The sequence below is a fragment of the Anastrepha obliqua genome, chromosome 5, assembly GCF_027943255.1.
Source record: "Anastrepha obliqua isolate idAnaObli1 chromosome 5, idAnaObli1_1.0, whole genome shotgun sequence".
In the NCBI taxonomy this organism is placed as follows: Eukaryota; Metazoa; Arthropoda; class Insecta; order Diptera; family Tephritidae; genus Anastrepha; species Anastrepha obliqua.
In genome coordinates this window covers 11,587,202-11,611,077 of record NC_072896.1, presented here as the reverse complement: position 1 = coordinate 11,611,077, position 23,876 = coordinate 11,587,202, and the positions used below count along the sequence as shown (strand labels likewise).

Here is a 23,876-nt window from a genome sequence, read left to right as displayed (position 1 = left end):
CCTTTTGGCTTAAACAACTAATATTCTTCAAAATAGGACCCTTGAGCGTCAATACACCGCTGGTAGCGGTCCTTCCACTGCAGGAAACATTTTTTCAACTCATCCGCCGGAATCGCGTTCAATTCGGCTGTCACAGTTTTTTGGATCGCCTCGATGGAGTCGAAACGCCTCCCCTTCAGCTTTCTTTTCAGGCGCGGGAACAAGAAGAAGTCCGGAGGGGACAGGTCTGGGCTGTAGGGAGGGTAGGAAGCACCGGAACCCCCATCTTGGCCAATGCAGAGGTGCAGAGGAAGGCGGTGTGCGCCGGCGCATTGTCGTGATGAAGTGTCCAATAGTTGACGACGTCGGGCCGAACCCGGGCGACGCGGTTTTTCAGACGAAGGAGCACTTCTTTGTAAAACGTCGCGTTTACAGTGCTTCCTGGAGGTACAAACTCCTTGTGGACGATGCCTCGAGAGTCGAAAAAGATGATTAGCTGCATTTTCGCCACTGCAAAATCCTAACACACTTTTAAAAGAGCTTTCACGCGCGGAGCGATGTTGACTGCACCGCTGTTGCCAGCGAACTGGGACCGGTTTCTAGTGGAAGGGGAAGGTCCAACGATCATTTTCCCCCACCAGCCGATTCGGTTGATCGCTTGGCAGACGCTCCGCGCGGGAAGGCTCATTACTTTCCAATCAAACCCTGTATATTAGTTTCCATCTTCCAATTCTTGCAGGGTAGTGTCTGCTCTGGCGCAGTCTAAGTTTGTAGGTTTTAAAAACCAATTTCTAATGTAATTCTTAAATGAATAAATAAATAAAATTAAATATCAAAATTTATTTATTTCAAATTATTTAGTAATTGCGTACATTTTTTTGCAGATAACAAAGTTAAAACGCAAACTTTGCAAATAATTTCGCTATTCAACGAGGTCCACAGTGCTAATACATACATAGTATGGGAGATTTTTCCGGCACTTTTGTGCAATGAAATTTTTCATCAGTTACCTGTATTTTAAAATGCTCAATAAAAGCTTTGAAAGCTGCGCATAGTAAAAACCAACGTTAAGGCAACTTACTCATTTACGAATTCAAAATTTAGAGGTTCACATACAAACCGAAAAGCAATAAACACAAATATAAAACAACATAAAATAAAAATAATAATAAAATAAAAAAAAAATAATAAAATAAAAAAAATAATAAAATAAAAAAAATAATAAAATAAAAAAATAATAAAATAAAATTTAAAAAAATTCAACAACACTCATAAATAAATCAATCAACTTAAATTCTTTTATACACCGTCTTCCGTACAAGCGAGTGCAAATTTCAAAGAGGAGTGAGAAAAGAAAAGCACATCATCAGCGCTGACATCAGCAGCTTCCAACTCATCAATGCCACTAGCAGTGAGGACTCAAAGCAAAGCAACAACAGTCGTCTGCTAGCAATTGGCATAAATTACTTAAGCAAATAAAATGTGTTGTGTGTAGCAAAGCAATAACCGAAACGGCGACGTCGTTAAAACGCGGAACATTGGCTGGTGCACATTTGAATTGCTTGGCAAAGTAAAAAGACAACACTTGAAATTAAATGCATACAGCTCTTGAGCGTCACAGCAGCGGCAGCAGGCAGTCAACAGCCGTGCGCCAACGGCAAATAGCAAAAAGTGAAGGAGTAAAGAAGAACAGCAGGCAACAGCAATAGTGAAATGTCAAGTGTTGGCAACACGGCTAATTCGTGGTGGTGTCATTAGAAATATATATAACACTTTAGAAAAAGAAAAAAAACGCATTTAAAAGTAAAAGTAACTAAAATAGCAGTAAACAACAAAAACAACCACTTGCATGCACAGATATCGAATAAACACAAATCAAATCGAATTAGCATTGTAACGCGCTCTCTAGGTAGCCAAACAAGTGGAATTCTCGTCGCGCGTGCTCAAAAACCAGAAGAAAAACGCGCTTTGACGCCAACGTTGCGCTGCTCTCTATCTTCTTAGCCACTATTGAAATTGTATTGACGCTCTGTGCCTCCAGTTGGCTCTCTATTTTCGGTGGTTTCGCACTTTTTGTTTTTCATATTTTGTTGTATTAATTTTTCTTTATTTTTTTGTTTGTTTGCGTTTCGTGCGTTCTTTTTTGAATGCTCAACCACACTGCCATGGTGGCCGATAGTGAATTACAGTTACGCGATTTCGATGGCGAAACCGAAGACTCTGACTCTGAGACTGAATTACTCATACGCCACAGTGGACGCGGCCAACAAGCGAAACGCGGGAGCATTGCCACCTCGCGCTACTATCTCCATGATTACTCAACATCTCAGCCGACGTCAGCGGCGACATCATCGTCTACCAGCAGCAAAACGACGACGGGCTTCCTCAGCCATTTGTTTGGCAACACAACGAACAGTCTTGGCCGCGCTGCCGGGCAAGTACGTCTCAGAAATGAACGTAGTCGCGAGCGCGATAAATACGCAAGAACGAAACAGCAACAACAACAGCAAGCAAGAACAACGGGACATAGTTTTGGCGGTTTCGATACGGGATTGGGTACGTCTGCGAAACTGGCGAAATTGGCGCAGACAACGCAAACGTCGTATCGCGGTAGCGGCGGTGCGACAAGTGGGGTGGACGGTGTGTCCGGACACGGTGTCACAGAGTCTGTAGCACTTGGTGTGCGTAGCCAAAGTGGTGGTGGTGGTACTCATAAACGTTTTGAGGCGACAGGCGCCACTGTCGCTGCAAGTGAAAGTGCTAGCGGGGGTGGCGGTATTGGTGGTGGGGCGGGTGTTGTGCTACAGCAAACAGTATTGGATGCTGAAAACGGTTCTACAACCGTCTATTACCAGAAGAATCGACGACGCAGTAAACGCAGATCTTTGGCGAATCTCTGCAAAATGTGCCTGTGCGGGTGAGTACTACGAAATAAGAAATATGTACATACATACATACATACATATGTGCATATGTCTGTAAATAAACACTTTGTGGAAAACTACAAACGAAGGAAAATCTATTATTTTACTTTCCCCCGAAATTATTGATGCGTACGTCAGCTGGATGCTGCTACTACTCGTAGAACTGTGTGATATAAATGATACGATATTATAATTTTTTATAGCCCATAAAGCAAGCATTAGTGAGTGAGCAGAAAGAGCTATAAAAATCATAGTAACAAAAAAGGGGACGCTGTTCATTAACGTCTGCAGCAACAATGTGAGAATTTGTAGTTAAAAAGTTATGCAAATAAAAATAAGATAATTTGTGTGCTACTTTCGAGTGGGTCAACAAAAAAGAAAAATGTGCGTTCAACAGCAACAACACGTTAAGACTGAAATATCTTATTCACACGCAAAATGTGCTACAAATGAAAAATATACAAAAATTATGAGCAGCAAAAATGCTGAAAATACGAAAACAAATAAAAAAAGGATGTTTATCAATGCTGAAAAAAAATGAGAAAAAATGTTTAGTGTTGTGCGAAAAAGTCACTTTGTATAAGAAATTAGTAAAGCAGAAAATTTTTAACACTTTAATGGTGGGAATTACACAGTTTTTTAGGCGGCAAGCGGAAATTATTATGTGACGAAAATTTGGATTTCAAAAAATCACACAGCATGCGTATTCAGGTCAACAAAGTTAATTAAATATTGCACCTGAATGCATACATACATACATATATTTAATACAATAACTAGAGCACCGTTGACAATGCGCAAAAGTTTTAGAATATTAATAAAGATTTGAGACAAACAAATTTTTATTAAGAAAAAAACGAAAATTGGCTAAAAGGAATCATTTTCCAATTTATGTAATATTTGCTAGTCTAGCGTTAATTTCACAAATATGTGTGTGTATGTGTACATAAGTCATAAAAAGCTTCCAGAAGAACTGAAAATTTCTTTTTGAGTTTTCACAAATAAAAAAAAAAACTCGAATGGCTAATTTTTTTGCCGCAATTGTGTGGTATTTAGAAACAAGCGTGCCCTTTTGTGTGTTCTCGAAATTAAGTGATACGAAAACTTACTAGAACAGCTAATAAAAATGTATAGTCAATAAAAAGTATCAAGATTTGAGTCAAAAAGTGTGAAAAAGCCATAAAATGGCTCTGATTCTTCGAAAATGTGATTTAAAGTGATTAAATAAATTTGCTATAAAATTATAGCAGAAAAAAATGTGCATGAATTTGCTCATAAGTGCCAAATAATGATCGTGCATTTCTCAAAAGTGCGAACTTATTTGCATTTTTGTCATTTCAAATGAGTTAAAAGTTTGCTATAAATTTATAGCAAATAAAAAATGCTTAACATATCTTGCTGCATCCAAAGGTGCTCCAAAATTTATTTATAACCGTAAATAACATATAATTTATAAAAAAAAATTTAAATTTATTAGAAATGAGTGCTTGAAGTACCTGCTATAATTTACAAATATCGCATAAAAAGCTGGAAGCATTTTTAACAAACTTCTTAAGTGCTTAAAATGATTAAATGTTATGTATACTATGAATCGAAATGTTCTAAACATTTACTATAATTTTATAGCAACTGAGAAATACGCGAAGTAGTGTTTGAGATGTTCACTATTATATTTTATGTTGTGCATACTATGAATTTAAATGTTCTAAAAATTTACTATAATTTTATAGCAACTGAGAAATACTCGAAATAGTGTTTGCAATGTGCACTGTTATATTTTATGCTGTGTATACTATGAATTAAAATGTTTTAAAAATTCACTATAATTTTATAGCAACTGAGAAATACTCGAAATAGTGTTTGAGATGTACACTATTATATTTTATTTTGTGTATACTATGAATTGAAATGTTTTAAAAATTTACTATAATTTTATAGCAACTGAGAAATACTCGAAATAGTGTTTGAGATGTGCACTATTATATTTTATTTTGTGTATACTATGAATTGAAATGTTTTAAAAATTTACTATAATTTTATAGCAACTGAGAAATACTCGAAATAGTGTTTGAGATGTGCACTATTATATCTTATTTTGTGTATACTATGAATTGAAATATTTTAAAAATTTGCTATAATTTTATAGCAACTGAGAAATACGCGAAATAGTGTTTGAGATGTTCACTATTATGTTTTATGTTGTGCATACTATGAATTGAAATGTTTTAAAAGTTTGCTATAATTTTATAGCAACTGAGAAATACTCGAAATAGTGTTTGGGATGTGCACTGTTATATTTTATTTTGTGTATACTATGAATTGAAATGTTTTAAAAATTTACTATAATTTTATAGCAACTGAGAAATACTCGAAATAGTGTTTGAGATGTTCACTATTATGTTTTCTGTTGTGCATGCTATGAATTGAAATGTTTTAAAAATTTGCTATAATTTTATAGCAACTGAGAAATACTCGAAAAAGTGCTTGAGATGTGCACTGTTATATTTTATGTTGTGCATACTATGAATTTAAATGTTCTAAAAATTTACTATAATTTTATAGCAACTGAGAAATACTCGAAATAGTGTTTGAAATGTGTAGTGTTAAATTTTTTTTATAAAAAAATGCTTGTAGCACTTGGTATCGGTGTTTTTATAGAAGAATTATCGATATCGATAACTATGGTTTGACAGCTGCGTATGGCAAGCTGTGTTGACATTTCTGTTCGCGAGGTTCATAGACCATTGGCGGCATCATTTTGCCAGATTATAAAAAAAAAATCATTCCAACAATATTTCTGTTTTGTATTACAATTTTAAGTTCTCCAGCTCTTACAAAAACACCCGAAATAATTGTATAGCAAATGTACCTACATAAATGCTTGTAATGCAGTTCCAGACGGTCAGGCTTGCTAGTATTAAATAAATTTGCACAGCTCAAGCGCATGCTCCGTTTATTAACAATTATTTAACATTTTTTCTTAAAAAGTAAAAAAAAAAGACTTAGCAAACAAGCTTTCGTAATAATTCTTTGGAAAAAATAACACAATCTTTGTGTAAATAATTGTTTACGAGTGCTCATGGCGATTCAACATTGAATGCGGGAATATTGAAATAGTTTCCAGCGTTAAGCCAATGTTTATTGCATTCAGCGCCGAAATTTCGATAGCAATAAAATTAAATATAAAAATAAATGTGACCTGGTGATTAAATTGCCCTAAAATATATATTGCTGTCTCGATTCTCATTGTGTTTTATTTTTAAACACTGTTTCCAACGCGCCTCTGAATCTGAATTTGTTGATTGCGATCCGCGCATGCTGGAAATCCAGTTTGGCCTGTTTAGCGTGGCAATGAATTTTTTATTATGCCTACGTTTTCGGTGTTCCTTCTAATGAATTGAAATTGTTTTTTTTTTTTCATTTTGTTAAATGTTATTTTATTTGAAATCTCGAATTTATTTCCATTTTCAAGGTCAACCCAATACTTTGTTATGTGGCTCCAACCACTGCTACGCAGCCGAGCTGTGTTGTGTATACGGCAATAAGCTTATCATAATTTTATGCTTTCTGCTGCTTATTTGTGAATTTGTATTTCGCTGCATTTATATAAAAAAAATTTAACACAACTAACAGTGGTGGTACCGCTACTATCGGCTTCCATTTCCTTCCAGTGATGAGCTAAATTTGAAAGCACTTTGAAATAATTTCAAGTTATGAGGCATTGCAAATAAACTGTAAAAATGTTCACTAATAAAAAATTAAGAAAACTGAAAATAACGAAATTAGCATGCGCTAATGTTTTATGCTTTATAATCTTCGCTTTAGTTTCTGCGTTTGTGCCGCAGCCTAAAGTTTTGCCCATTTTCTGCCTACCTTTGGCTTGGTACATTCTAATCATTGGCGCGAATCGTCAAGTTTCGTTTGGTTGTTGTTACGGTGCGTTTCGGTGCTTAAACATGGCCTAATAATAAAAAATAAAAAAAAGCTACATAACAAAAAAAAACTACGCGCCACGAAGCGTACAAATAACATTAGCTACAAAAAAAACCACAACGCAAACTTACAATAGTCGCATTTTGTGTTAAGCAACATTTTTTTTCAGTCCACCGTTCAGCTGCAGAAATTGTAGAAATCGAAATGTGAAGATAAAGAATGCTGTGAATGACAAAAAAGACTAAAAACTACAAAAAAAAAGTCCAAACGTTTCGCTGACGTCGGCGCTTCTGAAGCGCGACTTGAGTGAGACGACTATTGGCGTCGTTGCGTGTCACAGTGTTTCGTATGTCGCTAAATATTGTACTTACTTAGTCCACCCCATAGTTCTGTGACAAGTTAAGTTCGTTATAGATATGCAAGTACAGGGTAGGCCAAATAAGACCTACTAATGACTAAAGAATACCGCCTAGCAGTATGCGCAGTTGCTCCATCTTGTTGAAACCACAAATTAGGATACTGCTCCGCCATTGCCCGCAAAAAGCTTTCAATCAATGTTTTGTAAGAAGCTCCTGAAATCGATTCCGGCGTTTCATCGTCATTTTCGAAGAAATATGAACCGATAACTCTAGTGACCATAACACCGTACCAAACAGTACATTTAGATGGGTGCAACTGATGTTGGTATGTTGCCCTTGGATTTTCAGAGCCCCATAATCTACAGTTTTGTTTGTTGACATAACCATTTAAATGGAAATGCGCTTCATCCGACATCAAAACATTATTTAAAAAATCAATTTGTGTGGCTAATTGTGCAAGAATAGAAAAACTCGATAATTTTAACCCGTTGGAACTGTAGGGTTCCATAATAAATTTCCAACAATTCAATTATAACCTACAAAAAGAGAAAAATAAATATGTCAAAAAATAAAAATGTTATTTGTGCTTAACATTAGTAGGTCTTATTTGGCCCACCCTGTATAATACTTTTTTAATGAAGTTACTTTTATTTAATCATGAAAATATTAAACATTTTTTTTTTTTCGTTCGAAGTGGCCACCATTTGCTTTTACCGATTCCATGGGTACATGCGTCGTTGCTCGCACCAAAAATTCTTTGAGACTCTCCAACTTTTTGTGAGATCCTCGATGGGCCATGTTCTCCAATTCTGACCACAAACTGTAGTCCAATGGTTTCAGATCTCGGCTTCCAGACGTCCAATCTTTTGCGGCTATGAACCCAGGAATACTGATTTTTCGCCACTGCTGGGTGGTTTTTGCCTTATGGGCCGGAGCGGAATCTTGCTGGAAGATCCACTAAGACATCCTTTTTGGTACACTTTTACCACGGCCTTAGCCTTTTTTCGCAAAAATGAAGAGATGTAATGCCTTTACAAGAACGCCCTCTCTGAACCCCTGAAACAACATTTTATGCATCTTTAGAAGTTTCAGCATAGATTTTGTCGATTTGATTATTAAAAACTTCTCCAACAGTGAAGATTTGCTCAACTGTGAAAAGAATATTTTCATGGCCGTTGATCGCGTGCCACCGAGCTTTCGAGTCTAATTTTCTTCAAGTGCGTTATCAAAGGATGACCAGTTGAGCGAAGGAAGGCTTGCACATTTCACTCAGATTAGCCAAAAAATTAAATATGTGATCAAGATGAGGGATTTTGTCGCATTGAAAGGAAATTATTATTATTATAAAATAATAATAAAATAGTATAAATAATATATTATAAAATAATAATAATTTCCTTTCAATGCGACAAAATCCCGCCTCTTGGCCATCGAAGACAACGGCTAAAGATGCTGGTCCGCTATGGGGAGCAAGTTTGGCTTATCTCCTCTAGTATGTTGCGCCAAATGGTATCCCCGAAGAATTTCATCAAGCCAACGGCTACTACCTAATTTCGAGTATCTAAGAAAGTTGTTTTCACACATTGCAGTCTGCTCTCACACAGTGCGGGACAGTAAGAGAGAGAGAGATGAAAAGTTGTTTCTTCCTTCACGTCATTCTTGCAGAGCTCCTTCTCTACATTTTTACGCTGCCTCCGTATGGCAAATGCTTTTAATGAGGTACTTTTTCAGGAAATAAACTCCAAGGCTTGCCATTGCCTGTCGAGCAGTGCCCCCGCTATTAGAAAGAAGTTTTTTTTTTTTTTTTTTTTTATTTTGGAGTACCGGGCACCAATCCATGCTCAAAGGTACTCCATTTTTCGTCTAAGAATATACTCTTGAATTTTGTATTAATCATTCCTAATATGTTTTAAGATTTTGAGCGATATTTTAACTGCAACGCAACACTGTGCACTACCTCGCGTCAATGCTAACCAGTGAATGAAATTATGCAACAAAAAAGCAAAAATAAATACTAATAGAAAGAGAATTAAACCCTGAATAACAAAAAAGGTTGTTGCATAGCAACTATGTACATCCATACATACAGACACGCATACATGCAAACACACAGCCGTATACATATATGTATAAGCCACAAAAGTTCATGAGTACTTGGGCTGGTTCATTTCAAAATCATCAAATGGGTGAATTAGAATTAGACTCGTATTGACGTAAATATTTTTTAAATTGAAATCCATTACTAAGGTGAATTCGAAAAGCATTGAGTAAATTTATACTCGTATGCATAAAAAATCTATGTAATAGGAAAAAAGAACTCGGCATGGGTTCGTGTTTATTACTAAAAATGGATTATCCGGCAAAAGTTTTGGGAGCATGCGGTTGGAGCCGTGATAAGAGTAGCATATTTTCTTAATCAGAGTTGGGTGAATAAATCTTTAACCAATTATAGCAAACCACACTTTACTTGGAACATTTAACTTAAAAACTTGGCAGACCAATTGAAAACGACCGTTTCGCAAGCCACAGAAATACTATTTTTATACAAATTATTCCATAATATTTATTTTTATTTATAGCACGCACAAAATTGCGCTTTCTACAGCTCCAATAAGTCATTTTCAGTATAAAACTTTATATTTTGATTTGCTATAATTTTAGAGCAAGTCTAAAGTTCACTGTTTTCTCTTGCTCATTGCTATTTCTTGTACAATAAGCCATTTTCAGTACAAAAATTTATATTTTAATTTGCTATAATTTTATAGCAAGTCTAAAGCTCACTGATATTTCATGCTTACAGCTCCAATAAGGCATTTTCTTTACACACATCTATCATTTAGTTTGCTATAATTTTATAGGAAGTTCAAAATTGGACTGAAAATGATTATAAAATAATGGTGAATATTTTTTATTGTAAGAGTTTCATGGAATCTGTCCTTACTCTTTGAATTTCGCGAGACCAACTCTGACAATCATTTATCAAAGCTTCAAGTACATATTATTTATCCCATAATTTTTTCAGCAAGCAACAAGCAACAGCTCCAATAAGTCATTTTCAGTACAAAAATTTATATTTTTATGCGCTATAATTTTATACTAAGTTATAAATTTGACTGAAAATGTCTAAAGCCCACTGCTGTTTCTTGCTTACAGCTCCAATAAGTCATTTTCAGTATACACATCTATCATTTAGTTTGCTAATATATAATTTTATAGGAAGTTAAAAATTTTACTGCAAATGATTATAAAATAATGGTAAATATTTTTTATTGTAAGAGTTTCATTGAATCTGACCTTACTACAAGTCTACAAGTACTATCATACTTAGTATTTCTCCCATAATTTTTTTATCAAGCAAACTTGTGCATTTTCTTTCAAAGCTATTTTCAATTCAAAATTTTTAAATATACGTCTTAAATTGCTATAATTTTATGGCTTATTTTATTACAAAAGACCATGGAAAGCGTTTTTCATTAAACTCGAAAATACACTACCATATTTTCTTTGCTTTCTTTCCAATTTCTATTTCAAGATCTTCCACTTGTTCCAAATACTTTTGTTGTCTTCTATTTTTGTAAAAGTTTCGTCATTGACGCCTCCGCTTCTTACACCCATCGCTTTCAAAAATATTTTTAATTTGTTTCAGTATCTTTTACAACAAAAAAGCATTTTTTCATTACATTAAAAAATCAGCATCAGCATCCGTTACAGTTCACAGTTGCCACAAAAACTACAGTAACTAACAAAAGCCATGGTGCGAAAAACAAAAAAATTATAATGCTACCATAAGTTTCGTGGAACCTTGACGTACATAAATATTATCAGACCACATATGTACATATGTATGTATGTATATATGTACACCTCTTTGTGTGTTGAGCGCATAATGATTCAAGTATAAAAGCTTTGCCTGAAAAAACTTCTTCACTCCAACACCAAATTTAGACAAAAAATACAGATACTTTAAAGAGTTTGATGGCAATAACGCGGTGTGGGCCTGGGAGTGTTCGAGTGCACATAATATGTGAGTGATTGTGTATGTTTGTACAATAGATAAACAACATACATACCTAATATGTAAGTATGTACTTGTACAAGCTGTTACAATGCCGGTCGAAATCAGAAGTAAAAAGTCAGCGGTGAAAAACATGACTTTGAAGGTTCCCCGGACTTTATTGCTTTGCGGTAATATTGCAAAAATATGACTCACTTGGGTAAGGTAAAACTTGTTGGAACGAGGTCTTTCCTTACTGAACATTTGCTGAGCTGAATTGTTGTGTATAAGTGTGTATCTGTGTGCATATGTGAAAAGGTGGCCGAGGCACGAAAAATGCCAAAAATGTTGGAGCAGAAATATGCGCTCGAACTGGGTTGACTGCGAATATTGGTGTTGAGAAAAACAAAATCAGGGAATACGACTTTTTTAAATAGGCAAAATTTGATTGACAGAGCAAGTATCTTGAAAATTGAAAAAAATTTATATACGGGGAAAAGCGAATTTGAATGATTCGAGCTAAATTCACAGTAATGAGAAAATCGCTTGAATGCAACAAACAGTTATTACATACTTTTACTTTAATACATATTTTCCTATAAGTTTATAGCAAGTCTAAAATTTCATATACAACCCTGTGCTCCGATAAAAGCTTGTATTTATGTTGGTTTAAGTCTTCCTATAATTTTATGGCAAGCGCCCAGCTCTCCAATGAGCTTTTTTTTTATTAAAAATAAAGTTTTCCTTTAATTTTATGGCAAGTCTGAGTTTTCATGTAAGCCGCCTAGCTTGCCGGTGAGTCATTTTCATTACTAAATTTTATATTTATATTGCTTTAAATTTTCCTATAATTTTTTGCTTGGTTTAAGTTTTCCTATGATTTTATGCCAAGTCCAAAATTTCATGTATACCGCCTAGATCTTCAATGAACTTTTTTATTCAAGTTTTTTATATATAAGTTGGTATACATTTTCCTATAATTTTATAGCAAGTCCAAATATTCCGCCTAGCATACCGGTGAGCCATTTTCATTATAAAAATTTATACAATATTTTGGTTGGTTTAAGTTTTCCTATAATTTTATGGCAACTCCAAAATTTCATGTAAACCACCCTGCTCTTCAATGAGCTTTTTTTGTGAAAAAAGTTTATATTTTTGTTTAATTTTTCTATAATTTTTTGCTGGGTTAAAGTTTTCCTATAATTTTATGCCAAGCCCAAAATTTCATGTATACCGCCTAGCTCTTCAATGAGCTTTTTTATTAAAATTTTTTATACATAAGTTGGTATACATTTTCCTATAATTTTATAGCAAGTCCAAATATTCCGCCTAGCACACCGGTGAGCCATTTTCAATATAAAAATTAATATTTTGGTTGGTTTAAGTTTTCCTATAATTTTATAGCAAGTCCAAATATTCCACCTAGCACACCGGTGAGCCATTTTCATTATAAAAATTTATATTTCGGTTGGTTTAAGTTTTCCCATAATTTTCTGGCAATTCCAAAACCACCCTGCTCTTCAATGAGCTTTTTTTTATGAAAAAAGTTTATATTTTTGTTGGTTTAAGTTTTCCTATAATTTTATGGCAATTCCAAAATTTCATGTAAACACCCTGCTCTTCAATGAGCTTTTTTTATGAAAAAACTTCATATTTTTGTTGGTTTAAGTTTTCCTATAATTTTATGGCAACCCCAAAATTTCATGTAAACTGCTCAGTTCTACAATGAGCTTTTTTTTATGAAAAAAGTTTATATTTTTGTTGGATTAAGGTTTCCTATAATTTTATGGCAACCTCAAAATTTCATGTGAACTGCTCAGATATCCAATGGCATCTTTTTATTAAAAAAGTTTATATTTTTATTGGCTTAAGTTTTCCTATAATTTTATGGCAACTCTAAAATTTTAATTAAACCGCCGCACTCTCCAATGAGCTTTTTTATAAAAAAAGTTTATATACATATATGACGGTTTAAGTTTTCCTACAATTTTATGGTAAGTCTAAATTTTCATGTAAACCTCCCTACTCTCCAATGACCAATTTTCATTGCAAAAGTTTGTATTTGGTTGGTTTAAAGTTTCCTATAATTTTTATGGCAACTCCAAAATGTAATGTAAATCGCCCTGCTCCTCTATGAGCCATTTTCATACCAATAGTTTATATTTATGTTGGTTTCAGTTTTCCTATAATTTTATATATTAGCATGTCCCAAATTTCATATAAATCTCAAGCGGGCCATTTTCATTACAAAAGTTTATGTTTAAATTGTCATATAATATTATGGCCAGTCCAAATTTTTATGTGAACCTCCTTTGGTTGGCATAAAATTTCGTATAATTTTATAGCAAGTCCGAAATGTCATGTAAAATCCCCAGCTCTCCGATAAGCTTTCTTTTATTTAAACAGTTTAGTTTTATGTTGTTTAAAGTTTTCCTATAATTTTATGGCAAGTCCAAAATTTCATGTGAACTGTTTATTTAAAACCCTCACGTAGGGATGTCGGACTATGGAAAAGAAGATCCCATTTATCACATATCTGTGGCCACAAGCAATTACTGCCTAGTCGACTTACGAAGGTATTGAGTCTACACGCAATAACAAAAGTATAAGCACATAGCATATTTACGTGCGACCTCTACTTTTCTATAATAATTTATAAAAAAAATTGATTCGGATATTATTTTCGATGTAGGCGGTTATTGCCTGCGTTCATAGGTATTTAAGATGCTCGAATAATGAATAGAAAGCAATTTGCGGAATTATGTTTATAATTTTCCTTTCCTGCCGTTCCACTTCATATAAATTTTATAGCAATAATTGCTCAAACATTTGTGAAGTCAAAAATTAATGTCTACATTAACTTTTCATTGAAGTACTCATTCAATAATCATTAACAAATTTATTAAATTATTAAGCGAAGTTGTTGGCTTTCGAAAATTCGATTGCTTATTTGTAATAATTAATAAGTTGTATGAAAAATTCTTGCTTTTTGTTTCCATTATAACGTCAAATGTATGCATGTGTGGTTAGGCTAAAAGTTATTTACTTACAAAACAAATAAAGCCAAAGGGCAAATAAAGGAGAAATAACATTTAAATGCCATTTGGCTAATTTAAATCAACTTGGAAGTCGGCAGTTTGCCATGACGACACTGCCTGCCCGCTTATATTGACTATGACTTTGACTGAAATGAGTAAAATAAACAGACATCCGCAATGCAAAATAGAGCGATCAATAGTTGCGGGTTTTATTTTAGGCCGTACAATTCTAGAATATACCACATTGCTTATGGTGATACAGGAAAAGAAAAGTTTACAGAAAAATATAACCAAAAAAATGCATTCAGCCGACAATAGAAATTCATTAGTTGTGAGGAGCGCACATGCCGGCCGGTGTGTTGTATTGATGAAACGAACATATGGTGGTAGCTTAGTGATGGATTTACATGCACAGATGCATTTGCATACATACTTATATTATATATGTATGTGCTACTTTATTTCTGTATTTTTTGCCAGCTGCTTTGACCTTTCATTCTGCCCCTTCCAATTGGCCCCTTATTACCGCGTCCGAACTAAAAGTGACGCTGTAAATATTTTTACAATACACCACTCTTTTAAGTACGTATGAGTGGCTGTGTATATGTACATATGCAGATAATATTTACAACCAGACACAATCCATAAAACTTATTTTCTAAATCCTCATAACTTTTACTGGCCGAAAATAATTGAATAGCTCACTGCGACTATAAACATATGTGCATGTGCAATTGTGTATGAGGTATGTATGAACAAGGTGAAGTCCAAAATAAACAAGGTTTAGTTCAGTCAGTTGGGTAGTCGAAAAAGTCTTTTCGTATTTCTAACCAAACTTCATCTCATTTTTTTATATTTATAATGAACTTTATTAAACCAAATATGTACCATTTTGGTCGTCCACCTTTTGACCTTTTTCTTCTAGAGATATTATTCCATCAGTGTAAAACTTTTGTGGTTTCTCGGCGAAAAACTGCGACAAGTAATTTTTGCAGGCTTCTCTTGAAGCCAACTTTACTCCATTAAGGGAGTTCTGCATTGACCGAAACAAATGGTAGTCCGATGGTGCAAGGTCAGGGCTATATGGTGGATGCATCAAAACTTCCCAGCCAAGCTCTCCCAGTTTTTGCCGAGTCATCAAAGATGTGTGTGGCTTAGCGTTGTCCTGATGGAAGTCGACGCCCTTTCTGCTGATCAGTTCTGGCCGTTTTTTTCGATTGCTTGCTTCAATCTCATCAGTTGTTGACAGTAAAGTGTAGAATCAATCGTTCGAGCAGGCTGGAGCAGCTCATAGTGGATGATTCCTTTCCAATCCCACCAAACACACAGCATAACCTTTCGAGGCGTCAATCCTGGCTTTGCGACCATTTGCACCATGATCTTTTTCGCACATTATTGTCGTATTTGATCCACTTTTCGTCTCCTGTTACCATTCGCTTCAGAAATGGTTCGATTTCATTTCGTTTCAGCAAAGAATCGCAGATGTCAATTCGGTCCATTAAATTTTTCACAGACAATTCATGTGGTACCCAAACATCGAGCTTCTTTTTGTAACCAGCCTTTTTTAAATGGTTCAAAACCGTTTGATGATGAATGTTTAGTGCCTTGGCGATGTCATGGCAGCTTATGTGACGGTCCTGGCCAATCTTTTCCATAATTTCATCGACTTTTCAACGATAGGTCGACCGGAGAGAGGTGCATCTTTCACATCGAAGTTTCCAGAACGGAAGCGAGCGAACCATTGTTGTGCTACACGAACTGATACAGCATCGACTCCGTGAACTTCACAAATTTCATTGGTGGCTTGCGTGGCATTCTTCCCTTTTTTATACAAAAATTTCAAAATATAGCGAATTTCTTCATTATTTTCACTCATTTTTGAACAGCTATAACTTTTTTTCAACTTCTCCGAATTTATTTTTTTTTTGGTTAAATGAAGCTTAAAATGTCACCTTTCTAACACCATATGATATGACACAATGTGATTGGTAGCACTGGAGATAGATGACTCCAACGACATCTATTGAAAAAATACGAAAATACTTTTTCGACTACCCAATACTCGTACAAACGACAAGAGCTTTGTTCTGAGTTGTTCTTCGAGTTTATTTATTCAAAATGATCCACTCTGGCCTCAATACACTGTTTTGCGCGTTCTAAAAGCTTTTCGAAAGAGTGTCTCAGGTCATTGATCGGTATGACCTTCAGGATGTCGGTACAAGCCTTTTGGATGGTCTCTACGGACCCAAAACGTTTTACTTTCATGGCCAAATGCAATTTTTCGAATAGATAGAAGTCACAGGGCGCCATATCAGGCGAATACGGTGAGGGATTGATGGTTCAAATGCGATTTCTAGTCAAAAAATCAGTCGCAAGAGTGGATCGATTGGACGGTGCATTATCATGCAATAAGCCCCAGCTTCCTGCTTCACAGTATCCAGGGCGAATTCGACGAATACGATGCAAAAATGCTTCAAAATGCCAAGATAGAAAATTGTATTGACGGTTTGGCCCGTTGGCACGAACTCCTTGTAGACAATTCCCTTGGAATCGTAAAAACAAATGAGCATCGACTTGACTTTTGACTTCTCCAAACGCGATTTTTTGGGTGGTGGCTCGTCGCTTTTGACGCTTACTTTCAGGTTCATGTTGGATACACCACGTTTCATCACCAGTTACAATGTTGTAAAGGAAGTTCTCGTATTTTCTCGTCTCTTTAATGAGGTCTTTCGAATGTTGAATTCAGAGCAATGTTTGGTCCTCAGTTAACTTGTGAGGAATGAAGCGTGAAGCGATCGTAAGAACAAATGATCAGTTAAAATGCGATAAATCGTTGTTTTGGAGATATTCAACTACGATTCCATGAATTTCCGGATTTACGAACAATTTCGATGGAGTTTTCGGTGATTACTGATTTTGAGCGGCTCGCATGAACCCCGGCACGAGATAGACAATCATCGCCATAAACTTTTTTCATGAATTCAAATGTTACGGTAAACGTTTTACCGATTTTAAAATAAAATTTGATATTGGATCTTTGTTCGAAACTCATTTTTATACCGATGACACAAACATACTGACACTTTAGACGAAATAACTTCACTTGCACTGAACCGAATGCCAAGTAAGCTGGGAATGTAACTTCAAACGCACTAGCTCATTAAAAAGATGGCGCCCTCAAAAACAAATTTATCACCCCAGTATAGTTTATTTTGGAATCCGCCTTGAATGTACAGTTGGGTTCGTATTAAAAGCAGTACTGTACTGATAAAGAAGAATATCGACCCTTTCCGAGTATGGAATTAGTTTGGAGAAAAATAATACTCCATTGTTTTTGGCCAGCCGCGGCTTCTGCTTCCCCGAGGACTCCAATTTAGGGACATTCTTGTGATGCGGTGGGGCTGTTTTTTAAGAGGCTTATCCAACTCCATTTCCTGCCTGTTAGCTGGCGTAGGATGAGCTCCTCGTTCGTTTGGCTCCAGAGCTCTCCGTTATTTATTATGTTGGGCATTCAAGCATTTGTTGATGAAGCATTGACAACCTAACCTAATTGACACTTTTTGTTATGCACTACAATTAATAACTTTCCCCATTGCTCGTGTTTTTTAATAAAATTTCACTTTTTTCCGCGCAATATCTACGAGCAAAGAAAAACCGAAGTGTTTACCAAACCCAGATAATGCGATGCTATTATTATGAACAGCACTGTATATCTAATAGTACTTCCAAAATTTTCGCTATCGATCCTTTCATTCGTTAAATGCATATTCCACCCTTTTAGTGAACTTCTTTGACTATTTATCAAATTGTTGCATGACAAGTTTAGCATTTCTTAAACTAAGCATAATAAAATTCAACCAAAAATGGCATTTCGCGTGTAGAAAAATTGATTTTTTTTTACATTTTTTTTATTATTTATTTTATTTTATTGCTAGCAGCGCCAGTTGCCGGAAGTTGCCATGCAAGAAAACAAAGCGAGTGGAAAGGTTTCCAATGCAAATGTCTTATAAATTAATGCTAAAAGCGTGTTTACACCCAGTCACGGGTTGAACATTTTTGAGTTCTTGTTTCATTTAATGGAAAGCGCTATGATTTATGGTACAAATAATTGATAAATGGTTTTATGGGTGCATTGAAATTTTAGTTTCTACCCTCATAAAAATCAGTTTGTGCTTTCCTTGGTTATGACTATAATAAAGTGCCTATGCGGATCCTTAGCTCTGTTGAGAGATAAATTCATAGAAAAGTCCTTTATAAAAACCAGAACTCAATCAGTTGACGTAAAGCGTCACTTGGCGGTTATTCCGGGAACTTACTGATCAAAGTAATGAAGCTAATAGAATAATGAGATGATTTAACATACATTTTATATTTCTTTTGGGTTCAAAGCACTTTCTGGTTTGCGGTTGCACATTTTGCTATATAATTTTGCGAATCTTTCGATTCGAGCATTCTATGCAGTCTGTGTGTGGTTCCACAGCGAATGATACGGAGTTTTTACCTCACGGCTCGCCATGTAGCTCTGCAGAGCCTTTCAAAAGGAGTGCCGAGCTACCTTACCTCACATGCGTGATAATTCATATATTTTCATCCTCCACTAAATATTTCTGTCCTGCCAGCTTTTACAATCCAAACAAAGTTGATTAAACAATTTAGAATTCGTTTGATTTAATTTTAATACCTACATATGTATGTCATCGGTATCCCCAGAGATGAGGTCAATTTTAAATGAGTAATGGCTCCAAATGCCAATATTGGTATAAGCTGATACTAGTCTTATATGACCTGTCTGTATATGACCTAAAAAAATTCAATAATTTGATAATGACTTGAGCTGTCGTTGCGAGAGCTCTTCAGTGCTTTTTGTAAACGCTCACGCTAGATGACTGGAGATCTCCTACAACTGTAAATGCAAAATTTTTGAGGCTAACAAAGCGGATATATTTCTAAACATTTTACATGCAGAAATCCAACATTAGAAAGAAAACCGAAGTCAAAATCTCCAAAGGATTTGTCTCATTACAGTTTATATTTTCACGAGGTCCTGAGGCAATAATGGCTATCATATCGAAGTTGGGTGTTGCTAAGCATCAATGAATATGATTTCCAGCGCTGATCCTTACTTGCATGGTATAAGTACAGCGTTTCATTGAAAAGTAATGAGCCTTATTTTTTTAAGGAGTTTTATTAAACCTTTTGGCTTATACAACTAATATTCTTCAAAATAGGATCCTTGAGCGTCAATACACCGCTGGTAGCGGTCCTTCCACTGCAGGAAACATTTTTTAAACTCACCCGCCGGAATCGCGTTCAATTTGGCTGTCACAGTTTTTTGGATCCCCTCGATGGAGTCGAAACGCCTCCCCTTCAGCTTTGTTTTCAGGTGCGGGAACTAGAAGAAGTCCGGAGGGGACAGGTCTGGGCTGTAGGGAGGGTGGGGAAGCATCGGAACCCCCATCTTGGCCAATGCAGAGGTTCAGGAACCCAGTTCACATCTTCGTTTGTTTGCGACGTCCTCCCGGCCTTCCTTGAACGACTTGTGCCACCGTTTTACTTGGGCACTGGACAGAGATTGGTCCCCGTAAGCCTCCTTGAGTAGCCCAATGGTTTCGGTACTCGTTTTGTTTAGCTTTACGCAAAATTTGATCGAGTAACGTTGCTCCAACGATCGCTACATTTTCGCCACTGCAAAAAGAGCTTTCATGCGCGGAGCGATGTTGACTGCACCGCTGTTGCCAGCGAACTGGGACCGGTTTCTAGTGGAAGGGGAAGGTCCAACGATCATTTTCCCCCACCAGCCGATTCGGTTGATCGCTTGGCAGACGCTCCGCGCGGGAAGCCTCATTACTTTTCAATCAAACCCTGTACAGCCAAAAACGCGTCCAACACGTGCATTATAACCTTAAAGAAGAAAGCTTCAAAAGCGTTAAATCTGAAGTGGGAAACGTCTATTTCCATTAAATCTAACCCTTGGAGTTATCAACCCGATTTACATCCTGAGCAGTCACACTTGACTGATAGTTCCCATGAGTAACCACCATGAGGAGTTGGTAATCGGAAGGAGTTCCACTGGTTTTGAAAGTTTTCAGATTACTCAGCTGCAGCTAGACCCTCCCACGACAGTCGGCTCTACGTTACCGGAGCAACCCGGATGTATATCCCGCCAAGGACGCTCAGCAGCATGTATGGGAAATGTTTAGGCTGCTACAACAACAACAACATACTCCGGTGCTACAAGACTTAAATAAAATCAGTTGAAAACCTCGGCGCACAAAAAATAACCCTATAAGAATTATTTATAGTTCTTTTACTAGTAAATAAATAAAAATATCCACAAGTCTAAACAAAAGCAAAAAATTGTATGCAAATCCATACCCATCTTTCATATTAACTTCTCCTTACATTTGGCCCCCTTGACATTAAGTTATGCTAAGCTGCTTGTTTCGTGATGGAAGTGCGAGACGGCAGTGAGTTTTTTCAAACCACTCGCTTAGGCTTGGTGGTTCCATTGAGTCTATCTCAACGCTGTGTGTGTTCTTCTTTTTTTTGCTTTTATTGAGGAACTTCTGTCTTAACTTATTGGGCTCGCATGCATAGCATTCATAAAACCATATCGATTTTGTCACTTCTAGTATGAAATAATTCCACAAGCTCGTATTGCAAGCAAATGCAGACTGCCATAAGTATTAAATTTTATTGCAACATTAAATCTTAATGATCCGACTGATCTAAGCGCATATGAATGTATGCATGTACGAGTATGACTACTTCTATGTGGTACATACCGCTCCCACTTTAGTAGAGCTTATTTGAAAATTACAGCTGTACATACGAGGGGACGAAATAAAGTTCCGTAAGTCGATGGCATTTTTTATTTTTTTGAAAAATTTGAAAGTGCCATTAGCTTTGCTATAGTCTTAGGATGTTTCATTAAAAATTCCAGAAAAATTGGTTGGAATAGAGACGAGAAAACGTAAAATAAGTGATGCAATGTCAGTAGCAATTCCGCCACCGATGCTTTACGGCTTTCGCCGTCAACTCAGGCCTGTAGAAATTTTCAATGAGTGCGAAACTGCATATAAAACGAAGACTCGATCTTCTAAGACTATTTTTCAGTGGTACCAAAGCTTCCACCCTGGACATTTTTCTGTGGAGGATGAGCCTCAAGAAGAACGGTCGAAATCGTCGACCGACGAGATAAATGTGGCTTTGCTGAAGCGAAAAATTGTCGGATACCCACGAACGGCACAGGAAATGATATGTAGGGAATTGTGCTTGAATGCTAGTATTTTGAATATTGCATACTGATTTGCAATGCACAAAGAAATGGGGTTCCACGAATCTTTGATCAGAGCCAAAAAGAAGCTAGAGTAGATTTTGCTCAATATTTTGTAAGAAAATTCTAAAGCAGAGAGTCTTGCAGCTCTAATATAATCCTAATAGGTGTCCCAGCTTGTGTTTTTAAGTTTGACCTTGAGAAACTAAATAACAGTCCATGGTATGGCGGCCTAGAGGTGCACATTCTTCTATGGAAGCCAGACAGCAAATGTCAGCAACAAAAATTATGTAGTAATTTCTAGATCTGGCAACTCGTATCTTCTGGCGAGTTCTGTTGTTATAGCAGCTAACTTAACCGCGTCTGTGCGATGTGGTCACCTGTCGTCCTTGTCTAACTCTTGTTTTTTTTTGGCATCTTTTTCGCCATTGTTGTCAGTCGGTTCGTGAAACTTCGCCATTGCAACACTGTCCTCCTCTTAAGTCTGATCGTCGCGATTTGACACCAAATCTTTCAATCCAAATGGAGCTTGGCTATTTTTATTTACTTCATCAGATCAAAAATATAGGGTCCGGCACTCGAAGTGTTACCAACTTCAGACCGCTCGCGCAGCTGTCTGTTAATTGGCTAAATAAGAGTCGAGAGCATTGTTGACAATGGTAGCGAAATGTCATGGAGGTGGTCATCAAAAGACTGCAACGTCACGTAAAATAGTTCGAACAGTGAAGAAGCGACTTGACGTAAGTCCCCGACGAAGTGTCAATCAAATATCTGACCGTAGCATCCGCCACATACTGAAAAATTATCTCAAAGTCAAGCCTTACAAGATCTCACTCCACAGCAGCAACAAGTTAGACTTGAGAGAACGAAGGAAATGCTTCGCTTGGCCGTAAGCGGTCAATTTCCGAACATTGTGTTCTTTGACGAGAACATTTTTCAAATTGAGCAATTCTTAGACTCCCAAAACGATGTGGTTTATTTGACCGACTGTTCATACGAGTATTTGAGTCATCGATTGGCCACCAGGAGGCAGCATCCGTCACAGGAAATGGTGTGGGCAGCTGTTACCGCATATGCGCGCTCTCCAATTGTTTTTATCGAGCCTAGCGTCAAGGACAATGCGAAATATTATCGAGAAAGTATTCTGGAGGTTGCTTTGATGCCATGGGCAGACAAACATTTCGGTGGCCGTCTATGGACGTATCAACTGGACTCGACACCGTCTCACAAAGCTCGAGTGAACCAAGAATGGCTAAAAAAAAACGTTCCGAACTTCTAAACGTCCACACAAGGGCACTCAAATTCACCAGACGCGAATCCGATGGATTATTCTCTTTGAAGCGTTTTGAAGAGCAAGGTCTGAACTAAAAGATTTAACAGTCTCGAGGCGCTGCAAACAGCCATTCTCCGTGAGTGAGCCAAAATACCCGCAAGTCACATCCGGACAGCTTGCGATTCATTTCTGAACCCTCTCAAGGCCATAGTCAAGGCAAAAGGTGGTCATATCGAGCGAAAATTAATTGATTCTTAATTTTGTATTATTTTCACACATTTTTTACTTTGAATTGAATAAAAGTAATTTCCCAAAATAAATTTATGGCCTTTTTAATTGGTTACACTTCGAGTGTCGGACCCTGTAGATCCTACTCAGACAGTAACTGCCAAATGATATACTGAAAACTGCTTACCAAAAGTGTTAAAAAATTTAGTTGAAAGTAGAAAAACGAGGAACTGCGTTGCTACTTCGAACACCACGATAATACGCCAACGCCTTTTGGCACTGAAGAAAATTAAAAAAAAATTTGAGAGGAAGATCTTTGGTAGCAGTGAAGAGATAATAAATGCGGTTAATGCTGAACTTAAGAAGCTGCAAAACCGCGATTTTGGGGACTGTTTTCAACAGTGGATTAACGGATTATAAAAAAGTATTGAAATTAGCGTGATTATGTGGAAAAGATAAAAAATAACGAAGATTAAAAATAAAAATTAAAAAAAATATATCCTTTTTTTCAATTCAGTGTACCGAACTTTTGCCAGCCCCCTCGTATATACAAATTTATTAATTTTCGCTCATTGTGTCCAACCTTAAAATCGAACAAAACAAAAAAAAAAGACATAAGATGATATATAATATTTTCAATATTTTGTTTTGTTATTTTGGTATTTTAGTTTATGCCCTTCATTTTAGTCACTTTTAGTCACCGTCTCGTTTGAAGCCAGCTCTTTGTATTATTTTTACCAAATCCCCATTGTAAGCAGCTTTGTGAGCCATCTTCGCATGTTCCATGGTAACTAAAAAGTATTTATTGCGGCCTTTCTCGATACACACTTGTCTGTTGGTGGCGTCACGACGCTGTCAGTTGGGCGCCTAAT

The 23,876-nt window shown here is 36.2% G+C and overlaps 1 protein-coding gene across 2 annotated transcripts in view; it reads left to right on the top strand.

Annotated features, from left to right (window-relative positions):
- The first annotated feature begins 1,243 nt into the window (after positions 1-1,243).
- The window catches only part of LOC129246899 (probable phospholipid-transporting ATPase IIB), an 89,457-nt gene continuing 66,824 nt past the window's right edge, over positions 1,244-23,876 (top strand). For both annotated transcript variants that reach the window (XM_054885615.1, XM_054885614.1), the window contains exon 1: positions 1,244-2,896. In XM_054885615.1, the coding sequence (XP_054741590.1) occupies positions 2,127-2,896 (770 nt within the window). In that variant the 5' untranslated portion in view covers positions 1,244-2,126. The remainder of the gene's footprint in view (positions 2,897-23,876) is intronic.